This window comes from Oryctolagus cuniculus, chromosome 17, assembly GCF_964237555.1.
Source record: "Oryctolagus cuniculus chromosome 17, mOryCun1.1, whole genome shotgun sequence".
Taxonomy (NCBI): Eukaryota; Metazoa; Chordata; class Mammalia; order Lagomorpha; family Leporidae; genus Oryctolagus; species Oryctolagus cuniculus.
In genome coordinates this window covers 11,367,718-11,390,070 of record NC_091448.1, presented here as the reverse complement: position 1 = coordinate 11,390,070, position 22,353 = coordinate 11,367,718, and the positions used below count along the sequence as shown (strand labels likewise).

Sequence of the window (22,353 nt, the reverse complement as noted above, 5' to 3'; positions counted from 1 at the left end):
CTGTGGCTCTGTTTTTCAGATGAGTAAATAAACAGATCTGAAAAAGAAAAAAAAAAAGCCACGGCACTCATAAGAATGTGTCTGATCCTGAACTCTCAAAAAAGATCTGGGTCACATTATCTGTTTCATAAGTGAGGGGAGAAATGAGTAAGAGGTTAAGTCACCAGCACAGGCCACAGGCTGGTGAGCTGGGCTTCCAGAATTCAAACTATCTCTGTGCCTTCGGCCACACTGATGCTCGGGCTGGCAGGACCACGTGCAAGCATGTAGGAAAGCCACCACTTCTCAGGCCCTGTAGGAGCCATCCGCCAGCGTCCTCAGCTCCAAACTTTGAGAACAGCCATGATGTGAACGCATTTTATTGAAGTCTGCGTTCAGGTAACGGTGGATATGGGTACTGAGGGCAAAAAAATTTTTCAACTTCAAGATCCAGGAGGCTTATCAGTTCAGCGCGGTGCGCCGGCGCAGCACGCCGTGGCAGCGGCCATTGGAGGGTGAACCAACAGCAAAGGAAGACCTTATCTCTCTCTCTCTCTCTCACTGTCCACTCTGCCTGTAAAAAAAAAAAAAAAAAAAAAAAAGATCCAGGAGGCTGAGCAAATAAGGAGACGCTGAAGTCGTCACTGGAATTAAAAGATCTTAAAGTGAACTTGAAGCAAGCGTGTGTTATGTCCTGTTCCCGCAGACTGGGAAAGAGAAGTAGACTGAGTGAGAACCAGAGTATGGGAAAACGGCCCCACTTCCAGCGCCGCAGGTTGCTTTGCAGCGACAGGACAATAGCTGGGAAATGGAAACAGGAGAATTTCTGAGGGACGTTTGGGAGGGAAAATGTGGCTTCGAGGGAGGAAAGCTGCGCACCTTTCAAGGTGGAACCTTAGACCAGAACCAGCAGGAAAAGGTGGAGGTTTGGCAAACAGGGTTTTAAAGGGATAGGGCTTCCCAGGGTTCCTTGGAAGTTGGTAGGACAAACGGGGTGCAGCGTGGGATGAACCCCGGGGGAGAGTAAAAGGGGTAGGACAGGAGGAAGTGTGGGTGCGGGCTTGTGTGCGCCTCGCTGCACAGGGAGGGAACTCAGTGGCGTCAGCGGCTTGGCCACCGGCGGTGTCCTAACGTCCGATCAGCTCAGGACGCACGAGGGGACGCGCAGGGGCGTTCGGACTGGCACCCAGCTTCCCGCGGGCCCTGCGGACCAGAGCTCCAGGCTCTCGCCTTGCCAGTGAGAACCGCACGGCCCGCAGGCCTGAGCCACGCAGTCAGTTCGGCGCTAACGGCCGCGCGGCGGCGCCCTCCCAGCGCCCAGCCCGTCGTGGGCACGGGGCCGCGGGCGCGCGCTGCACCTGCGCCGGGGCCGCCGAGTCCGGAAGGGAAAGTCCGGCCGCGGCGGGGGACGGCCCGAGGCAGCGCGCGCCCAGGCTCCGCGTCAACCTGCGGCCACGGCTCACTGCGCTCCGGGCCTGGCCTGTGACATTAGTCACGCTGAGGGCATTCGCAATCTGGCAAACCCCGGCGGGGCCGCCGGGGAACCGCGGTCGCGTGACGCAGGCTCCCACGCGGGGCGCCTCGCGCCCGCTGCCCCGTGACCCAGCGGGGCCCGCGGGCGGCGCCTGAGAACCGGGCAGTGGCGCCCCGCGAGGGACAGCGGCAGACAGGCGACGACGGCAGGGGCGGCCTCGTGCGCCCCGTCGCCACCTCGCGACTCCCCACGCTGGGGAAACCAGCACGGCCGCCGCGCTTCCGCGCCGGCCCAGGCGGCCCCGCGCTAGGGGGCGTGGCCAATGGGGCGCGTGCGCGTGCGGCGTGGTCCGCGCGGAGGAGCGCGGGACGGGGCGCAGGACGCGCCGCGCGTGCGCGCAGGGGCCGCGGCGGGCGGCGGGTGTCGAGGCCCGTCGGGGTGAGGGGCGTGAATGCGGGGCGGGCTGCGAGCGCTGGGCCGGGGCCTCCTGGGCGGGGCCGCCCGGTTAGAGAGGCGGTCGGTGGGAGGGCGGCCGGGGCGGAAGCGGTGAGGACTGCGGGGGCGGGATGTCCCCGGGGCGCGAGGGCGAGGGGGGCTCTCCGAGGAGGAGGAGGAAGGGCGAAGCGATGGACGGGGCTGGGGGGGGGACCCCACTACGCTCACCAGCCAGTGTGCGAGGTGTGCGGAGTGGCTGTGGGCAGCCGGCGAGCGGGGACCAGCTGGTCTGGAGGCCCGGGGCAGCCCAGGTCCCCGGCAGCCTCCTGGGGCTCCATCCAGGTCACACCTGGAGGCTGGAGCAGGCCCCCTGACCCTTCGCACCGCCTTTTTTTTTTTTTGATGTCAGGGTGAAGGCACCCCTGCACGCCATGTTTCCGGACAAGCCCGTCCTTATAAGGTAAACACTCCCCTGGGCGCCTCCCCGCCCTGTAAGGTAGGTAGAATTCCGGAGTAGCTCTGGCCCTGCACTGAGGTCGCGTTTCAGCTCGGTTAGCTAGTGTGAGGAACACCCTGCGCCCGCATCAGCTCGCACGGCGGGAGCCTTTGATCTGGTCCTCTGGATTTCCAGAATTCGGAATAGACGTTAGCTTAAGTTTCCCCTGCAGTTTGTCAAACTGGAACAATGTAGGTAATCGGGCAGCGGGGCAGGGTGCAGGCAGACGCGCTCCAGACGGAGATGTTCAGTTTTTCCCTTTCTAACTCAGAGGGCTCGTGGTGGAACATGTTTGAGCCATTCCGACGGGAAGTTTGACAGCTCTGCAGAGGAACACGATGCGAATGGAAGAGCCCTGTCACCGTGAGTCATAGCACGCCTTCCCCGACAGGACTTTGAGGCAATACCCTTCGGTGCTGGAGCTGCCTCCTGGTAGCCGGCAGTTAAATTACAGAAGTGGCAAAGTGGCAGGGTTTACTTGAGTTCTCTGATCGTGTGTACCTCTGAGTCACATTGGAAAGGATGAGTACCTTTCATGTGGCCCTAATGAGTCAGCTCATTAGTATTACCCAACTAAAAAGAAATCAGATGCCAGTTCGTTCTCTAAGGGTCACCATTCGTTTTGATAGCAGAAGCAGGTTCCATAGGCAGTGACGGAGTGGAGTTGATGATATCTTTCCAGTGTCTTAGTTACCCTGCCCAAGACATCGAATGGCATTGAGATCACTGTCAGTGTGGCCACCCCAAGGCAGGAGCAGTCAGTCATTCCAGTCTAGCAAGAAATCAGAGATGTACGTGGAGGGGTGGTAAAGCCCCCAGTGTGGATACGCGTTTGCAGGTGACGACTCGTGTGTTTTTGGGTAGATGCAAATACTTCGGCACTCTGAACAGACCTTAAAAACCGCTCTCATCTCCAAGAACCCAGTGCTTGTGTCCCAGTATGAGAAATTCGAAGCGGGGGAGCAGCGTTTAATGAACGAAGCCTTCCAGCCGACCAGTGACCTCTTTGGTCCCATTACCTTGCATTCACAGTCGGACTGGATCACCTCCCATCCTGAGGCTCCCCAAGACTTTGAGCAGTTTTACAGTGATCCTTACAGAAACACACCCTCTGCGGAGAAGCGTAGTATTTATATCCAGTCCATTGGTACGTATGGGTCATGTGCTGGTTCGGGGTTGGTGCTGTTGTCCGGGGTAGTGTGTACTGTTGTTTGATTCCAGTAGGCGCTCTTAGGATCATTTTTGACATTCATTGCAGTGCCAGACATTTTATAGCCCAACAGACTTAAAATGAACATCGCATTGCTTTTCAATTCATATTGGCTTCAATGAATGATACAGTTGTATTGAAAATTTAGAGTTGATTTTGTTTCTAATTTCAGATTAAAGACAATATTTCACCCACCTCAAGGTGCGTCTTTAAATTTTCTCCCATTTTATAGGTGCTCTAGGCAACACTAGGATTATCAGCGAAGAATATATTAAATGGCTCAAAGGCTACTGTGAAGCATTTTTCTATGGCTTGACAGTAAAACTCCTCGAACCGGTTTCTGTTTCTGCGACAAGGTGTTCCTTTAGAATCAACGATAACACACAGAATCTACAGATTCATGCAGGTGAATTAAGCAGCTTTCCAGCGTGAACTGAGTAAGTCCAGATGCGTGTATCTGCGTAGCTCATATACACACGCACACGTTTCTTTTACAATAGGGCACATCCTGAAGTTCCTAAAGAAGAAGAAGCCTGAAGATGCCTTCTGTGTCGTGGGAATAACCATGATTGATCTCTACCCAAGAGATTCCTGGAATTTTGTCTTCGGACAGGCCTCTTTGACAGATGGTATTTCATTTTCACGGTGTTGGTAGAAACTGTCATGCAACTTGAGACTATTTTAAGGTGGCAAAAGGGAAAATGTTCCAACCAGTAATAATCTTGATCTTTGACACCGTATACTATTTTCAGTGAGGCGTCATGGCATAGTGGGAAGTTCATTGTTGAATTATGTGAACTTACTATGTCTTTTTTTTTTTTTTCATGAATATTTATTTATTTGAAAGACAGGATTACAGAGAAGGAGCGGCAACAAAGGGCAAGATCTTGCATACACTGGTTCACTCCCCTAATGGCCCCAGATAGCTAGGGCTGGCCAGGCCAAAGCCAGGAGCCTGGACATCCGTCTCGTGGGTAGCAGGGGCCCAAGCACTTGGACCATCGTCCTCTGCTTTCCCAGTTGCATTACCAGGGAGCAGGATGGAAAGTGGGGTAGCCAGGACTCAAACTGGCACTTGGATGCCAGAGTCGCAGGCAGACGCTTACCCGCTGTGCCCCAACACCAGCCCCACCTACCTGGTCTCGAAGGTAATAATTTCACAATCATTTTGAGGTTATTTACAAAAAAGTGCAAATATACTAAAAGTGTCTATATATACATGGCACTGTATAGGCATTCAACACAACAGAAGGTATATATAAGCAACTCAGTAGTGAGGTAAATTAAATTACAGATATTTGAACTATCATTAGCATATGTGAAAATATTGGTGATTGTTTCTCAGCTCTTTACTTTTCGTGGTCTTCCTGCTTAGATAAATAGCCACAGACTGAAAAAGTAGTGTATGTGTCTTTCTCATTCTGTCTCTTAAGTTTTTTTTTTTTTTTTTTTAAGTCAGCTTCACTCTTTGATACAGTGAAGATACTGGGTGTAGGAACGGGTCTGGAAACAAGTCATTACTCTGCATTTTTTTCCCATTTCTACTTCTCTTTTCCCCACCTGTCCATTTTTGTTCCTGTTTCTCTGATCTCGTCTGCCAGGATCTGTGACAGGCTTGCGAGGGAAGAGCCCAGTGGAGTAAGGGGAGTGCTTCGTTGGTGTTCTGGGGGTGGGAGCGTGTCCCAGGGACTGAGACATTGTGATCCGTCTGGATGCTCATTAGTCCCAGGCTTTGTGTGGGGGCCAAGCGTTGCTTTCTACCAGAGAAGGGAGCTGGGGGATTGTAGCGCCTCCCCTGTCTGTGCCCCTCATCCTCAGCTCCATTCACGCGAGGTTCTTACAGCGCTGCCGTGCCCCTGCCAGTGTGCTCCAGTGGAGGCGCCAGCGCCTACTGTCTGATAGTTGGTTTGAGCTATCTTTTTATCACAAGTTCCCCCTTTCATTATTAACCTGATAGAGATGGAAACATTACAAATAATTTAAAAACAATTTGCTCATTTATCTAGGTATCGCTAGCTAACTTACCTTGAACATTTGAGAAGGATAGGCAGCATGACCACAAACTGTTTCTAACTTGACCTTTTCTTTAAAAAAAAAAAAAAGGTTCTTAAATATTGCATGATGCGAGAGAAGATGTGACAGAGTAGCAGGACTGACCTGGGCTGCAGTAATACAGGCTCTCCCACAAGTGACCGTGTTTCTCTCCAGGTTTACAGAGATTAGCGTTTGTAGCTGAGAGGATTATTTCTAAAGTAAATAATGTTCTATTTGTGGAATTATCAGAAGAGTGAAATGTGCTCACATGGGTTTGGCCAGAGGAGGTCACTTGTGACACATGGGTAGATTCCAGAATGTTGTCTTTCCTTGAATTTCACTTTTCTGTGGGCAGGGCAAGGAATCTCCTTTTTGAATCAAGCTGGATTCGACAAACTTACTATGAGTTTATTTCCTTGAAAAACAATTTGTTTCGACTGTAAAGTAACTGAAAGGGAAGCATAAACAAAAGTGCTAATGTAAACACGTCCCGTTCTAAAGCAGTCCCCTAGGAGTGAGTTACACATCCAGTTGTGTTCTCGGCCTGCGAGGGCGAGGACGGTAGATAGAACTCTGATTGTAACACAGGAAGTCAGTTACAAGGATGTTTATTCTGGGCCCTGACACCAGCCTCATAATAGAGCTGAGCTGTGCTTTAAAAGCGGGTAGGAGGAGGGGAAGAGGTTATTCTGTTTAAAGGCATGGTCTAAAACTGCTGGAGACCTCTGGGGCAGAGGGGGTTTGGGGGAGGCCAATGAGGCAGAGGTATGTTGACTGGGTCCTTTTTTTTTTTTTTTTAACAGGCAGAATTAGACAGTGAGAGAGAGACAGAGAGAAAGGTCTTCCTTCTGTTGGTTCACCCCCCAAATGGCTGCTATGGCTGGCACTGTGCTGATCCGAAGCCAGGAGCCAGGTGCTTCCTCCTGGTCTCCCATGCAGGTGCAGGGCCCAAGTACCTGGGCCAAACTCCACTGCCTTCCCAGTCCACAGCAGAGAGCTGGACTGGAAGAGGAGCAACCGGGACAGAACCGGCACCCCAGCTGGGACTAGAACCCGGGGTACTGGCGCCACAGGCGGAGGATTAGCCAAGTGAGCCGCGGCACTGGCCAACTGGGTCCTTTTTTTAAAGGATTTACTTGAAAGGCAGAGTTAGAGATAGAGAGAGAAAGAGATTTCCCTTCTACTGGGTCTCTCCCCAAATGGCCACAGCAGCCGGAGCTGGGCCGATTCAGAACCTGGAGCTTTTTCTGGGTCTCCCATGCGGGTGCAGGCGCACTTGGGCCATCCTCCAAGGCTTTCTCAGGCACATTAGGGAACTGGATCGAAAGTGGAGCAGCCTGGACTCAAACCAGTGCCCATGTGGGATGCTGGCACCATAGGCGGCAGCTTTACCCACTGTGTCACAGTGCTGGCCCTGACTGGATTCTTAAAGAGTAAAATTACGACTGCCTATATTTTTCATCACTTTTTTTGGAGTGCTTTGGACTATTCCTTGAGAGGAAGATTTCTTTCTTGGGGGAAAAACTCTGAAGCTTCCAATTTCTCAAGAATTTGACCTCAAATTCTTGTAAAATTTAGTTTTACAAGGTAGACCAAATCAGGTAGCAGATGATTTTCTAAATTAGTTTTAAAAGAGAGAGACAGAGAGCTTCCACCTACTAGTTCACCTCAAATGGCTGCAGCAGTCAGGGCTGGGACAGGCCAAGGCCAGGAGCCTAGAACTCAGTCCTGGTCTCCCAGATGGATGGCAAAGACCCAAGTACTTGGGCCACACTTGCTGCCTGCCACAGTATACAGTAGAAAAAAGCTGGAGTCAAAGGAAGAGTCAGAACTCAAACCAGGTTCTCTGCCATGGCATGTGGACGTCTCCGATGGCTCCTTAACTGCTGTGACGGGGCCAGGGCTGTGGCGCAGTGGGTGAAGCCGCTGCCTGTGACACCAGCATCCAACATGAATGCTGGTTCGAGTCCCAGCTGCTCTACTTCTGTTCCTGTTACTTGCTAATGTGCCTTAGGAAGCAGCAGAGGATGGCCTGCGTGCCTGAGCTCCTGCACCTGTATGGAAACTCCTGACTCCTGGCTTTGGCCTGGAGCAGCTCTGGCCGTTACAGCCATCTGGGGGAGTAAACTGGTGGATGGAAGAGCTCTCCCTCTGTTGCTCCCTCTCTTTCTGTAACTCTGTCTTTCAAATAAATAGACAAATCTTAAAAAACAAAGCAAAACAAAACAAAAGAAACTGCAGTGGTAAATGGCTGCCCTAGAAGAAAGTTTCGATAGGATGGGACAGTCTGGGCCCAGTTGTCCTTTCTGTCGGCACACCTGTATTAGCTGAGAGCACAGTAGTACGGGGTGAGGAGGTGTTCTAGCAGGCTCATTTTGGTCTTTCCTTCAGGCATCTTGCCTTCATCCTGCAATTTCTTGTCGTCTTTTTGTAGGTGTGGGGATATTCAGCTTCGCCAGGTATGGCAGGGATTTTTATAGCTCGCACTATGAAGGCAAAGTGAAGAAGCTCCAGAAAAAATCTTCCAATGACTATTCCATTTTTGATAACTATTATATTCCTGAAATAACTAGTGTTTTGCTGCTACGATCCTGTAAGGTAAGTTCTTTAAAAAAAATCCTACAGGAACATTTTTAAAAACTGATCTTTTTTCTCCCCCCACCGGGACATCACTGGTATGACTTTTTTTTATTAATATTTATTTATTTGAAAGAGTTTCAGAGAGAAGGAGAAACAGACAAAGATAGATCTTTCATCTTGCTGGTTCATTTTCCAGATGGCCACAATGGTCAGGGCTAAGCCAGGCTGAAGCCAGGAGCTAAGAGCTTCATCCGGGTCTCCCACATGGGTGGCAGGGGCCCAAACACTTGGGCCATCTTTTGCTGCTTCTCCTAGGCCATTAGCAGGGAGCTGGATTGGAAATGGAGCAGCTGGGACACCAACCAGTGCCCATATACAATACTGGCATCACCAGTGGCAGCTTGGGGCTGGTGCTGTGGCATAGTGGGTTAAACTGCCGCCTGCAGTGCTGACATCCCATAGGGGTGCCGATTTGATTCCTGGCTGCTCCACTTCCAATGTAGCTCTCTGCTATGGCCTGGGAAAGCAGTAGAAGGTGGCCTAAGTCCTTGGGCCCCTGCACCTGCGTGGGAGACATGGAGGAAGCTGGCTCCTGGCTTCAGATTGGCACAGCTCCAGCTGTTGCAGCCAACTGGGGAGTGAACCAGCGGATGGAAGACCTCTCTGTGCCTCTCCTTCTCTCTGTGTGTAACTCTTTCAAATAAATAAATCTTTAAAAAAAAAAAAAAAAAGTGGCGCCTTTACTCACTATGCCACAGTGCTGGTCCCCAAAAACTGAGATCTTAATTCCCTACATCAAGTAATCAGTCCTTAAGGCAAAACACTCTAAATGAGTTTTATCATTTGCAAACTTTTTTTTTTTTTTTTTTTTGACAGGCAGAGTGGACAGTGAGAGAGACAGACAGAGAGAGAAAGGTCTTCCTTTGCCGCTGGTTCACCCTCCAATGGCCGCTGCTGCAGCCGGCGCACCGCGCTGATCCTGGCAGGAGCCAGGAGCCAGGTGCTTTTCCTGGTCTCCCATGGGGTGCAGGGCCCAAGCACCTGGGCCATCCTCCACTGCACTCCCTGGCCATAGCAGAGAGCTGGCCTGGAAGAGGGGCAACCGGGACAGAATCCGGCGCCCCAACCGGGACTAGAACCCGGTGTGCCGGCGCCGCAAGGTGGAGGATTAGCCTATTGAGCCACGGCGCCGGCTCATTTGCAAACTTTTGATGGGTGTCGCTCCCCGTCTTCATGGAGGAACGACACAGGACCCTGCGTTGTTCTTTCGTCTGCTCGGCCCTCCCCGGGTTTGCTGCTGGTTCTTCCCGGGTTGGCTACCATCCCTTCCACCTCCGTGGAAGGGCAGTTCCCCCTGCCACATTCCCCACTTCCGCAGGGGAGCGGCACACCGCCGGCCGGCTTTCTCGGGGGCTGCACGGGTTCCCTTAGATGTTCCCCATAGATGTTCCTGGTGCATGCCGTCTCTCTCCTCCTTTATAGTCCTCCTCCGCCAATCCTAACTCGGCTGCCCACACGCCGAGTACGCTGCTCTCCTCCAATCAGGAGCAAGTCCTACAGTTTATTAGCTGAACTGGAGGCAGCTGTGTGGAAGCTGTTTACTTCTCTCCCAGCGCCATATTGTGGGAGAGCAGATGCATAGAATAAGTCTTAATTCCAGTAACTCAGTCCAGTCCGGGCTGCTCCCCACAGATGGGTAGTGCTTGACTGCAATAACAAATAGAAACAACATTCAAGGGCGGGGCCGCCGCCTCCGTGCCGGCACCAGCGCGGGCGTCTCATCTCTCTCTGCCTCTGCCTTTCGGTAACTCTGCCTTTCAAATAAATACATAAATAAATCTTTAAAAAAAAGTTCAGGGGCTGGCTCTGTGGCACAGCAGGTTAAGCCAGGACCTACAGTGCCAGCGTCCTATATGGGCACTGGTTCAACTCCTGGCTGCTCCACTTCTGATCCAGTTCCCTGCTAATGTTCCTGGAAAAGCAGCAGAAGATGGCCCAAGCCCCTGGACCCCTGCACCCATGAAGGAGACCCAGATGAAGCTCCTGGCCCCTGGCTTTGGCCTGGCCCATCCTGACCATTGTGGCCATTTGGGGAGTGAACTAGTGAATGGAATATCTCTCTGTCTCCTCCTCTCTCTCTCTGTAACTGTACTTTTCAAATAAATGTGTACTTTTCAAATAACATAAACAAATATCTGAATGGTTACCGTACTTTTGAAATGTATAGAATTGGTACCAGTTTTTGGTCCTTCTGGTTCCATGTAGCCGTACCCTTGTCCTCATGCTGGGTTTAATTCCTGACTTGTGTGTGTGTAGGCAGACTACTCAGGCTGCATGATCAAACAAAGCTGTCTCCCTGAGGGTTTTGGAGGATCTGCCTCTGCGCTCTGCCTTTTTTTTTTTTTTTTTTCTTATTTATTTTAAAGTCAGAGTTACAGAGAGACAGAGATCTTGCATCCACTCATTCACTCCCCAGATGGCTGCAACAGCCAGGGCTGAGCCAAGTGGAAGCCAGTAACCAGGAGCTTCCTCTGGATCTCCCACGTGGGTACAGGGGCCTGAACACTTTGGCCATCTTCTGCTGCTTTTTCCAAGCCATGAGCAGGGAGCAGGATGGTAAGTAAGTGAAGCAGCTGGGACTTGAACCGGTGCCCATATGGGATGCTGGTGTTGAAGGCAGCACCTTTACCCTCTGTGCCACAACATCAGTCCCTGCTCTCTGCCTCTTCAGGGAAATGGTCCTCATACTCTGGGCTCCAGGTTACACTTGACTGTAGTTCTGTTGACGGCTCCTGACATCTCCCCTCACCCCTGCTTCCTGGAAATCCTGTCTCCATTTCTCCCTCTCTCTCTAGCCAAAGACATAGACTTCTTAAGTTAACTGGTTTCACCAATACTACCAGGGACTTCAAAAAGTTCATGAATAATGGAATGAAAAAATAAGTATCTTGGCATGAAAAATTTTGAAATTCCTGCATTTTTTCCCATAATATTCCCATGAACTTCTTGAAGAGCCTCATCTCTGTTGAGGTTTGTGAATGATGTCTTTCACAACTGCTTTTGAAGTGTGTTCCCTGGGCCCCTGCGTCAGCATCACCTGATCTGCATGCAGGTCAAGCCCACTTCTCCTTCCAGACCAACTGAGCCAGCGTCTGGGGGGAAGGCCCCAGAATCTGACTTGTAAGAAGTAGCCCTTTGCCTGGAGCGGTGGTGGTGGTGGTGGGGGGGGGGGGATCTGTAGCCCAGGGAAGGAGTGGCGGTGTTGGGAGACACTGGTGACTGTCACAGCTGGGGAGGCAGTTTTACTGGCATGTGGTGGGCAGAGGCTGGGCTGCTCTAAACAGCCACCGTGCAGTGCACAGGACAGCTTGTACAGCACGGAAGGACCTGTCCAGGCACGTGCCTGTGGTTAAGGGTGGTAGTGGCACTGAAGGAAATGAGAGGTTAACTCTTTGAAGATGTGGGCAGAGTGAAGTGTTGGTGATGAGGATAAGAGAATTGATTTCTGTCGATCTGTTTCTTGGAAAAGCGAGAATGAAAAGGACTGTCACAGTGTAGTGTTACCACAGAGCCTCAGTGTGAATGTCTTGCAGACTGTAACCCACGAGATCGGACATATATTTGGACTGCGGCACTGCCAGTGGCTCGCATGCTTGATGCAAGGCTCCAACCACCTAGAAGAAGCTGACCGGCGCCCTCTAAATCTTTGCCCTATCTGTTTACGCAAGCTGCAGTGTGCTGTTGGCTTCAGCATTGTAGAAAGATACAAAGTAAATTGGGGTTGGGGGAGGAGGCGGGGAGGGAGGGGAAGTGGTTATCCAAGTAGAAAACTGACATTTTCTATTAGGTCCTTGGCTACAGCTATAATTTATCAGAGGAAATTAGTGTAAAAGATAAGCAGGAAGTTGTGGTTTTAAAAAACATGCAGAGAAATACCTTTCTTGAAAACTTGAGCTTGCCTGCGGCTGCTTTGTAAGTGTAGTGCAGGCAGAAATGATGGGAGAAGTTTCTGTTTCTCATCCCTTTAGGGCAAGAAAGCTTGATTTGCAGAACAGAAACAACGCTGACATGTGTGACAAAGTTCGCTTCTTTACACCACGTAACTGTGGACATGATTTACGTTTTCAAATATGTGAAGAGATACGGGCGCTGGCAGTAAAGGGTGACCTTTAAGGAGGAAGAGTGAGAGTCCCTAATCTCAGTGTCTCTGTGTGTGCCACACATGCCCACACATGCCAGTTTATCTTCATGTGGCTGCTCACGGGGGTGACTACTTCAGTCTGCACGTGTGCCCACATACCTATGTCTGCCCATGCCTGTGGACACTGAACATGTACATGCCAAAGTAAGGTGCACCGTAGTGCTTTGTGGGATAGTTAGCAAGTCGAAGAAGAGCATTAATTATCCTACTGCCCTAAAAACACAGTAGAAGAATTTGTGTGTTTTGTGTATGGTGTATATTTCTTTTCATCTTTTTTCCTATGCATACTTTGGACTGTAATTTATAATTATGGTTTGTGTAGTTTTGGTGTACGCTGTTTCACTCAGTGTATCCTAGACAGTGTTTTATATTCATAACCATCTTTATCAGATGCAGAATCGTCACAGCATAGTGTAAGTCACAGTTTAGATAACCTGATCTAGGAGCCAGTGTCCTCCCCTCGCCTGAACCTGTCCTGCTGTGATTTGTTAAAATCCGAGTCTTCTCTGCTCTTCAAGGCCCTCGTGAAGTGGATCGATGACGACTCTGCCAGCACCCCGGTCGTTGCTCCAAGACATAGTCGTGAGGATAATGTGAATTTACCGAAACCTGCCGAAGCCTTTAAGGACTGGAGGGAGTGGATAGTAAAATGCCTCGCCATTCTCCAAAAATAAGGACCTTCAAATAGGAGTAATTAAAATAAATACTCGCACATGATGCTTTCCTCTGGGAGTCCTTCATTGGAACAGACTGTTCACTGAGTCGGAGCCTGCCCGAGAGCACCAGAATGGAAGGGAGGCTCCCTCTGAGCAATAAAAACCCGGTCAGCTCTTCATCTTCTGTCGTACTAGCCTGGGCTGTGGCAGTGAGCACATCACCTCTGTTCTGCAAATGCCTCACCAGAGAGCTAGGACTAGCAGTAACTAGTAAGTAAATAAATACTTTAAAGATAGCTGCATACAGGGGCTGCTGTGGCACAGCAGGTAAAGCCATCGCCTGCAGTGCTGGCATCCCATAAGGGCACAGGTCTGTGGCCTGGCTGCTCCTCTTCTGATCCAGCTCTCTGCTGTGGCCTGGGAAAGCAGTGGAAGATGGCCCAAGTGCTTGGCCCCTGCACCCGCCTGGGAGACCTGGCAGCCCCAGCCGTTGCAGCCATTTAGGGAGTGAACCAGCAGATGATGGACTTCTCTCTCTCTCCCTCTGCCTCTCTATAACGCTGCCTTTCAAATAGATAAATAAATCTTTAAAAAAAAAAATACCTGTATATGGCCCATGGAACCAGTCAACATAATTCCCAGAGAGATGCTGTTTCTAGAAGAGCTGCTTGCTGTGCGTTAGGCCTGGCGCAAGCATATTTGGGGACTTCGGTGGGCTCGCATCCTCTGTGCATACCCCTTCTCACCTGTGAGCTCCCCTGTGCTCTGGGTTTCGCCTCCCTTGGTGGTGGTCAGCTGATCCCTGAAGAAGCCACTGCTTGTATCGGCTTTGAGCGGCTCTGAGTGTTTACGGGGGACTGAACAGCAGCGCTGAACCTCAGCTTCCTGTGCAGAGGGCCTTACAGGCGATCTGCCATGGTGCTTAACGCTGGGCAGGGGTGCACTCTTCTGGGTGTAGAGCAGGTTTCTGCTTTATGCCTACAGTATCTCTCACTGCCTGGCATTGTGAAATGTTTGAGTCGGGGGAGAGTGGAACAGGCTTACTGTGGGTGTTCTGAGTGCCGTTTCGGCTTGTGTCAGGCTGTAGACACACGGCCAGCTGACGCACTAGTGATAGGTTGGGAATCTCAGGCTTGGCAGACCAGCTCAGCCACAGCAGCGTATTCTGCACGTTCGGAAACTGCAGTGTATCGTTTTACTGAATGCCGGGAGCAGGCAGCGTTTCCCACCTCACCAGACTTCAGGGAGGGGAGTTTATTCCTGCATTTTGAAGACATGGTTCTTTCTTAAGATGGTATACACTGTTACTTCAAGAATATGTTACGACTGCATTGGAGGTTTCCTTGGGGTTCGCCCCTACTTAAACCCCTCTACAGCATTTCCGAAAAGGACGCTTGCGTTTACAATTAAGTGAGGAGAGACTACTTGGTCATCTGATGTTGCAGGGAACCAGTGGAGCATGGACTTTTATGGATACTGTGACAAGCTTAATTTCCTCCTTGAATAATTACTTTTAGTTATCCATTCTATTTTATTTCCTTTAATGTTCCTACAAGATTAGCACCGCTTTAGTCGTATAGGTCAGCATTATTCATAAACCTAGAAGACGCATCTTTGCCTAGGCGAATATACTGGGGATTAGTTATTTGGGTAAGCTATAAATAGGAAGTCTGCTTGTGCCTACTCTGCAGTGTGAGAGAGCAGGAACAACACTGAATGTGAAACAGTACAGTAGGTGCTGGTGTTGAGCACAGCGGTTAAATGCACTTGGGATGCCCACATCCCAGGCTGTGCGCTCAGTTCCAGCTTGTGCTCTGGGAAACGGCAGGTGATGGCTGCAGTACTCGGGTCCCTGCTACCCATGTGGGAGACCTGGAGTTCTATGCTCCTGGCTTCAGCCTGGTCCAGCCCTACTAGCTGTTGCAGGCATTTGGGGGAGGGAACCAGCAGATGGAAGATCTTGTTTCTGTCTCTGCCTTTTGAATAAATAATTTTTTTAGAACGATGTGTTTATTTATTTGAAAGAATTGTGGAGGAAGGAGAGACGGATCTTCCATCCCCTGGTTCACTTCCTAGATGGCCTCGGCGGCCAGGACTGGCCCAGGCAGGAGCCAGGAGCTTCTTACTGGTTTCCGATGTGGGTGCAGGAGCCCAAGCCCTTGGGCCATCCTAGACTGCTTCGCCAGGCCATTAGCCGGGAGCTGGGTTGGAAGTAGAGCAGCCAGGACTCGAACTGGTGCCCATATGGGATGCTGGCCCTGCAGGCAGTGGCTTAACCCACTGCGCCACAGTGCTGGCCCTGAATAAAAAATTTACAATCTAATTCTAGTTAAAATTGGACTAAGCTAAATTTATAGAATAGACATTTATTCAGCAATCCATGTAAATACTGTGTGTAGCTAATTTTACATACTTTTGGACCATTTTTAAGGGTTAACTTTAAAAATACATTTTGTTTACTGCAATTATAGTTAAATCTTTGTCATTTTAAAAAGTGATTTTCACTAAATAACAGCAGAAGCCCAGGCAGGTTTTTCTCTGAAAATGCAGAACAAACAAGGCATTGACCTGGCAAAGACAACTTCCCGCTGTCTGAATACCGATCCTGTTCCCGGCGCTGCCGGTTACCATCTCCGCAGCCCCGGGAAGGGTTAAACGTTGGCGTTTCGGCCCAGACACTTCATGGTGAGGATTAAGCAGAATCTGGCAAGGACTGCCCGTCAGTCAGTTCTTGTCCAGCTGGTTTTCGGTTTGCTCTTGAGGCACAGGCCGCCCTGAGGAATACTTCGAAATGTGGAGCCCTCGGCGCGGCCCGGCCGGGCGGCTCCCTCCTCGGAGCCCGAGTGCTAAAATCCAAGCAGGCAGCCGCGGGGCCGCTAAAGCCGGCCCTGCGCTCGCCCGGGCCCTCCCGGCAGGAAGCGCGTCGCCGTCCCTGGGTGCGCCCGGCGGGTGCGGGCCCAGCAGCCGCCTGCGGCCCGCGCACCACCTGTTTCCGCCCGCAGGGACTGCTCGGCGGTGTGTGTGGGCAGGGGTCTGCGGCCCGCGCCGCCTCTGGCGTCAGAGACCCAGGGTGCCCGCCTCCGCCGCAGCCTCCGCTGCGGGTCCCCCGTGTGCGCGCTGGGCACGGCCTCGGAGAATCAGGATGGCGCCGGCCGCGGAGCAGTGAGTGGAGTCGGTTCTCGCCCAGAGGTTTGCGAAGCGCTGCGTTTGCTAGTTTGAATCCTAGTCACTTTCAAGCTTCTGGATCCAGAGCGGCACCGTCCAATAAAAACGCAGCGCAAGCCACGGAGGAGGAGATAGGGCTAATTTTTCTCATGGCCGCAGTAGCAAACGCAAAAAGAAGCAGGTGGAATTAATCATTTATTTACGATTTCCACATGTAATCAATAGATTGGTAAATGCTTTTTTTCCCTGCCAAGTCTTCAGAATCCGGCAAGATTTTGCACAATAGCACGCACACTCGAGGGCTCAGCAGCCCCACGTGGCTTGTGGCTGCTGTGTTGGACAGCGCGGCTCCGGATCGCTACACCTCTCTAGTGCCCGGGAAAGGTGGACCATGGAACTGAATTGATAGAGATTCGCGCTGACGGGGCGTGGCCGGGTGAAGGCTTCTGGGTTCAGTGCTGACTAAGGTTGAATCTTGCTGTTCTTGCAGATGTTTAATCTCCCCTGTCATTGCCTACAGCCTGGTATCTCCTTTAACTGCATTTTCATTTTTGGAAAGCAGAGTTGTGAGGTGTAAATGTGGAGTTTGTGTAGCCCCTGTCACGGAGAAGGAAAACGAGCCTGCAGGAGCTAAGTTAACTTGTGTGTGTTTAAACCCCTGGCAAAAAGGGGACCAGCCCCCACGTCTTCCCAGTTCTGAGTTCTGCATCGCTGTCACTGTGTTTCCTCGAAAATCAAATACACTAGCCAAAAGCCCAACCACTTCCTCCAGGTTGTTTACAGAGGGGTTATCACATTCAGTTTTCTGTTGCCGCCTGTCCTATTCAAGTGGAGCCACCCCCGGTGGCAGAGAAATCAGTCTGTGTGCTTCTACCTTAACACCAAAGGCAGAGAGCCGCACTGTCCAGAAAAGCACTGGCTGCCAGTTAGGGTCGTCTGAAAAAGCAGCATGAAAAGAAGAGAGGGCTTTGGGAGAAAGGTAAAGTTCAAAACAAAACGTGCTGGGTAGTGTGTGAAAGCCCACAGCCCTTCCTCTGCGCACCCAGCGTGGTGTCCACTCCTGCCCAGCTCGTGGGTATGAGTGTGTGCTTCCAGCTGATGCGGCCCTGCAGCTGGGCGCCTGAGACCTGTCTGCAAATGTGGATTCCATAGCTTTTTTTTTTTTTTTTAAGATTTATTTATTTATTTGAAAGACAGAATTATATATAGAGAGATCTTTCATCCGCTGGGCTGGTTCACTTCCCAAATGACTGCAATGGCCGGGGCTGGGCCAGGCTGAAGCGAGGAGCCAGGAACTCCATCCAGGTCTTCCACCTGGGTGTAGGGGTCCAAGGACTTGGGCCATCTTCCACTGCTTTTCCAGGCGCATTAGCAGGGAGCTGCATCAGAAGTGGAGCAGTTGGAACTTGAACCTGGCGCCCACAAGGGATGAAGGCACTGCAGGCTGTGGCTAACTGGTAGTGCCACAGCGCCGGCACCCACCCCGTAGGTTTTGAGCACAATGTTTTCGGTGTCCTAGGGACATCCAGTAGCTTCAGAGCCACCCAGCTCTCAAGCTATAATCACACATAGGAACATTTTCCCCCTTTGTAGTTACAGGGGTGATAAAAGGGACCGAGAAAAAACAAAGAAGTCACTCATTGGTTCAACAGTATTTATGAAGTGCCACCTACAGTACGCCATGCTGTACTTGAAGTCTGGGGGACGTAGCAGTGAACACAAAGCCAACTCTGTAACACTAGTGAGAGCTAGTGGAGGAGGAAACGCAAACAATCCTAACAGGGAGAGTAAGGGGACAGAAACGGTAGTGTCCTGCGTAGGGCTGTTAGGGAGGTGACATTTGGAAGCGAGCACATTGAAGGGTCATACCCTGGGCACATCTAAGGAAGGGCTGCACCAGGCAAAGGGAACAGTGCTGAGGCCTGAGGCCACTGTGAGGCTGACGTAGCTGGAGCCAAGGGAGACCTCATGGCATCAGGCAGCTCACATAGGATTTATGTTAAGGATTTATGCGTGGCCTGTGCCTTGGAAGGATTACTGTGGCAGCTGTCTAGAAAATTCAGGTGGGGGTGGCATGTAGCAAGAGTGGACGCAGGCAGGGCATCTGGAGCCTTGCTGTGATAACCTGGCCAAGACTGTCTTTGCCTGGCAAAGGGTGCTTACTGGTAGAGCTGGCAAAAGCAGTCGGCTTCTGGATGTGTTTAGAGAGCAGAGCCGATTGGACATGCAGAGCAGCAGGTTTGAGGAGGAGGATCCAGATCTCTGCAGGCCATCTGGGTCCTGCCCATGCGTGCATACGTGAGGCAAGCTCAGAAAATCCTGGAAAAATGTGTTGGATGCCAAAGCGGTCTGTGGATTTCAAGGTTTTGTTTTGTTTTGTAACCAAAACAAACATCGTTGTATCTCATTGTCCAGGAACATTCTGAAGTCCCTTCACGTAAGTCTGGAGCGCAGGGGTACGGTGGGGACTGAGGACGGGAGTCAGCGATGCAGAGCAGGAACCCAGTGACTGCAGGGTGTCGAAGTGCCCGGGTGTGAGCGTGCGCGTTCTTGAGTGGACTCGCGAGACGGCTGTGGAAATGAAGGAAATCCACGGCCACCACGTGTGTTCTCTCGGTGCTGTCTGGCAAGGCAGGGATGTCACATGTGCTGTTCAGTTTCTCGTGCAGGAAACCGATGGCTACAGAGGTTGTTTTGATTTGGCTGTGAGTTCCTACACAGCAGGCCAGCTCGCGAGTTCTGCAGCTGCTTTCCCTGTTCTGCACTTCGAGGGGTCATTATCCACACTGAACGCCAGGGGGACCTAGTTTCCTTCTGATGTGGAGGTGGCTGGCCACCTGCGGAGTCCCCGCTCTCCGGGCACGTGGCTGTCTTAGGGTCAGACCTGAGCACAAGGGTGCAACTTCTCGTTCTCAGCGTAGTGATCTTTTAGCATGTCCTTAAACAGACCAACTGAAGTCATGTTCATAACCATCTGGAATGGTAAAGACAATAGCTTCTGAATCCTGGGGCCTGCTTAGTGAGCCTCATTTGTGGGAACTTTTAAAAGCAAGGATTGTGATGACTTCTGATTTAGAATGCTTGGAATGGAGTATGGAAACCTAAATGTGATAAATCCCACTAGGTGACTTGCCTCTGGCCCCCAGGAATCCTGATTTAGAATCCATTTTCTGTGATATCACCAGATATTATGCTAACGGAAATGCAAGAGCACTAAAGGTACATTATACAGGATGGAGTATAAAATTGATAACTTTGTTAAAAGGTTTAGAAACATTGTATCAATGAAGGATACATTTGTCTTAAAACGGCAACTGATTTGTTGTTGCTCTTTGGTTTTTTAATGATTTACTTTATTTACTTGAAAGGCAGAGCTGCAGAGAGAGGGGGAGACAGACAGAGATCTATCTGTTAGTTTGGCTGGTTCATTCCTCAAATGGCCACAATGGCCGGGGCTGGGCCGGGCTGAAGCCAGGAGCCGAGAGCTTTTTTCGGGTCTTCCACGTGGGTGCAGGGGCTCAAGCACTTGCGTCATCTGCTGCTTTCCCAGGCCATAGCAGAGAGCTGGACCAGAAGAAGAGCAGCTGGGACTAGAACCAGTGCCCTGTGGGATGTCGGCACTTTAGGCCAGGGCTTTAACCCACTGTGTCACAGCGCCAGCCCTGTGTTTTTTTGTGTGTGTGTGTTTTTGTTTGTTTGTTTGTTTTGTTTTGTTTTTGTGTGTGTGTTTTGTTTTGTTTTAAATTCAAGGTGTACAGGGACAGAGTTCTCACTGGCTGGTTCACTCCCCAGTTGCTCACAATGGCTGGAGCTGTAGTGGGCCTGGGTTAGGCTGAACCACAGGGGCCAGCACTGTGGCACAGCAGGTTAACGCCCTGGCCTAAAGTGCCAGCATCCCATATGGACGCTTGTTCTAGTCCCAGCTGCTCCTTTTCTGGTCCAGCTCTCTGCTATCGTTTGGGAAAGCAGTGGAAGATGGCCCAAGTCCTTGGGCCCCTGCACCGATGTGGGAGGCCCGGAAGAAGCTCCTGGCTCCTGGCTTCAGATCGGCGTAGCTCCAGCTGTTGCGGCCATCTGGGGAGTGAACCAGCAGATGGAAGACCTCTCTCTCTGCCTCTCCTCTCTCTCTAACTCTTTCAAATAAATAAAATAAAATCTTAAAAAAAAAGGGGGGGGCCGGTGCTGCGGCTCACTAGGCTAATCCTCCGCCTTGCGGCGCCGGCACACCGGGTTCTAGTCCCGGTCGGGGCGCCAGATTCTGTCCCGGTTGCTCCTCTTCCAGGCCAGCTCTCTGCTGTGGCCAGGGAGTGCAGTGGAGGATGGCCCAAGTGCTTGGGCCCTGCACCCCATGGGAGACCAGGAGAAGCACCTGGCTCCTGCCATCGGATCAGCGCGGTGCACTGGCCACAGCGCGCCGGCCGCGGTGGCCATTGGAGGGTGAACCAACGGCGAAGGAAGACCTTTCTCTCTGTCTCTCTCTCTCACTGTCCACTCTGCCTGTTAAAAAAATAAATAAATAAAAATAAAAAAAATTAAATTAAATTAAAAAAAAAAAAAAAAAGGATGAACCACAGCCGGCAGCTAGGAACTGGATCCAGGTCTCCACATGGGGGGTGGGAAGCGAACTCCTTGGGCCATCACTCTCAGGATCTGCATTACAGGAAGCTGGAGTCTGGAACCAGGAGCTGGGCCTTGAGCCCAGGCACTCTGATGTGGGATGGGGTATCTTAACCACTCGGCCAAACACCTACCTCTAACTGATTTTTACAAGGGTACTAATTTTATTTTGGGGGAGGGGAAGAGACCACATTTATACCACAACATGAGGTGAACAAGGTCAAAGCAGAATCTCTGGTCACAGGAAGTGAAGACTGGTAATTAATAAACGTGTTATCAGCTGTGGTCTTTCCTGTCTTTGGTTCCCACGTCTAAGAATCACCTTGGTCACAGAGCCCACCCTTCCCTTCAGTTTCCACCCGACCCTGTCCACTGTCACAGGTGCCTAGAGGAGGCTGGAAACCGTGCTCACAGCCTGAATCCCACCCACCGCCTTTCTTACTCGCTTTTTTTTTTTTTTACAGCTGTGCACTAATAATTTTTTAAAAATATTTTTATGTGATTGGAAAAATAAAAATGGTATTTGATATATGACAATTTTATGAAATTCAGATTCCAGTAACCATAAATAAAACTTTATAGAATCATCTGTGCTCATTGAGTTGTCCGTGGTCTGGGCCTACAGTGGCAGAGCGGAGTAGTTGGGACAGAGATCTCATGACCTGCAAAGCCCTAAATATTTACCATCTGGATCTTTACAGACAAAGCTTGCAGCCCCTGGCATGGAATTGGTACTGTTTATTTGAGGACTTTAGAATTCCTGGGGGGAGGGTGTAGTCAGCGCTATGGAGTAGCTGGTAAAGCTACCACCTGTGATGCTGGCATGCTATATGGGTGCCGGTTCTAGTCCTGGCTGCTCCACCTCCAACCCAGATCCCTGCTAATGCGCCTGGGAAAGCAGCAGAAGATGGCCTAAGTTCTTGGGCCCCTGGACCTAAGTGGGGGACCTGGAAGAAGCTTATGGCTCCCATCTTTGGCCTAGTCCAGCCCTGGTCATTGTGGCCATTTGGGGAGTGAACCAGCGGATGGAAAACCTCTTTCTCTTTCTGTCTGTAGTGCTGCCTTTCAAATAAATAAAGGCAGGGCCGGCGCTGTGACGTAGTGGGTAAAGCTGCCGCCTGTAGTATTGGCATCCCATATGGGCGCCGGTTCTTGTCCCAGCTGCTCCACTTCTGATCCAGCTCTCTGCCATGGCCCGGGAAAGCAGTGGAAGATGACCCAAATCCTTGGGCCCCTGCACCCACGTGGGAGACCTGGAGAAAGCTCCTGGCTTCGGATAGGCGTAGCTCCGGCCATTGTGGCCAATTGGGGAGTGAACCAGCGGATGGAGGCTCTCTCTCTCTCTCTCTCCTCTCTCTCTGTAACTTTGACTTTCAAATAAATAAATAAATCTTTTAGAAAAAAAATACAGGAGCAGCCAGGACACAAACTTATGCCCATATGGAATACCGGAGCTACAGACGGAGGCTTAACCCACTATGCACAGTGCTGGTCCCACTCTTTTTT

General features: G+C 51.0%; 2 protein-coding genes across 15 annotated transcripts in view; both read left to right on the top strand.

The window, feature by feature from the left end:
* The first annotated feature begins 1,761 nt into the window (after positions 1 to 1,761).
* On the top strand, positions 1,762 to 13,126 carry AMZ2 (archaelysin family metallopeptidase 2). 12 transcript variants are annotated; one of them, XR_011383405.1, is made up of 10 exons: positions 1,762 to 1,891; positions 2,298 to 2,348; positions 2,656 to 2,747; positions 3,249 to 3,531; positions 3,827 to 4,000; positions 4,095 to 4,223; positions 8,063 to 8,226; positions 9,085 to 9,208; positions 11,802 to 11,978; positions 12,928 to 13,126. XR_011383405.1 is itself a non-coding variant. In XM_070060407.1 (10 exons), exons 5-10 carry the CDS (start codon positions 3,249 to 3,251, stop codon positions 13,081 to 13,083), a joined length of 1,083 nt encoding a protein of 360 aa, XP_069916508.1. In that variant the 5' UTR covers positions 1,762 to 1,891; positions 2,298 to 2,348; positions 2,520 to 2,575; positions 2,656 to 2,747; the 3' UTR covers positions 13,084 to 13,126. The 12 variants fall into 12 exon arrangements, 10 of the variants coding, with proteins under 10 accessions (XP_069916508.1, XP_008269958.3, XP_069916512.1 ...); XR_011383406.1 differs by having other exon boundaries at positions 2,298 to 2,384; XM_070060407.1 differs by lacking the exon at positions 9,085 to 9,208 and adding an exon at positions 2,520 to 2,575.
* Positions 13,127 to 15,974: 2,848 nt separating this feature from the next.
* ARSG (arylsulfatase G) overlaps positions 15,975 to 22,353 on the top strand; it is a 132,127-nt gene continuing 125,748 nt past the window's right edge. For 2 of the 3 annotated variants that reach the window (XR_007911558.2, XM_051825880.2), the window contains exon 1: positions 15,991 to 16,254. The gene's annotated coding sequence lies outside the window, so the exon portion shown is untranslated. Of the gene's footprint in view, positions 16,255 to 22,353 lie in introns of all 3 variants that reach the window. The other variant, XM_051825882.2, reaches the window with a different exon arrangement.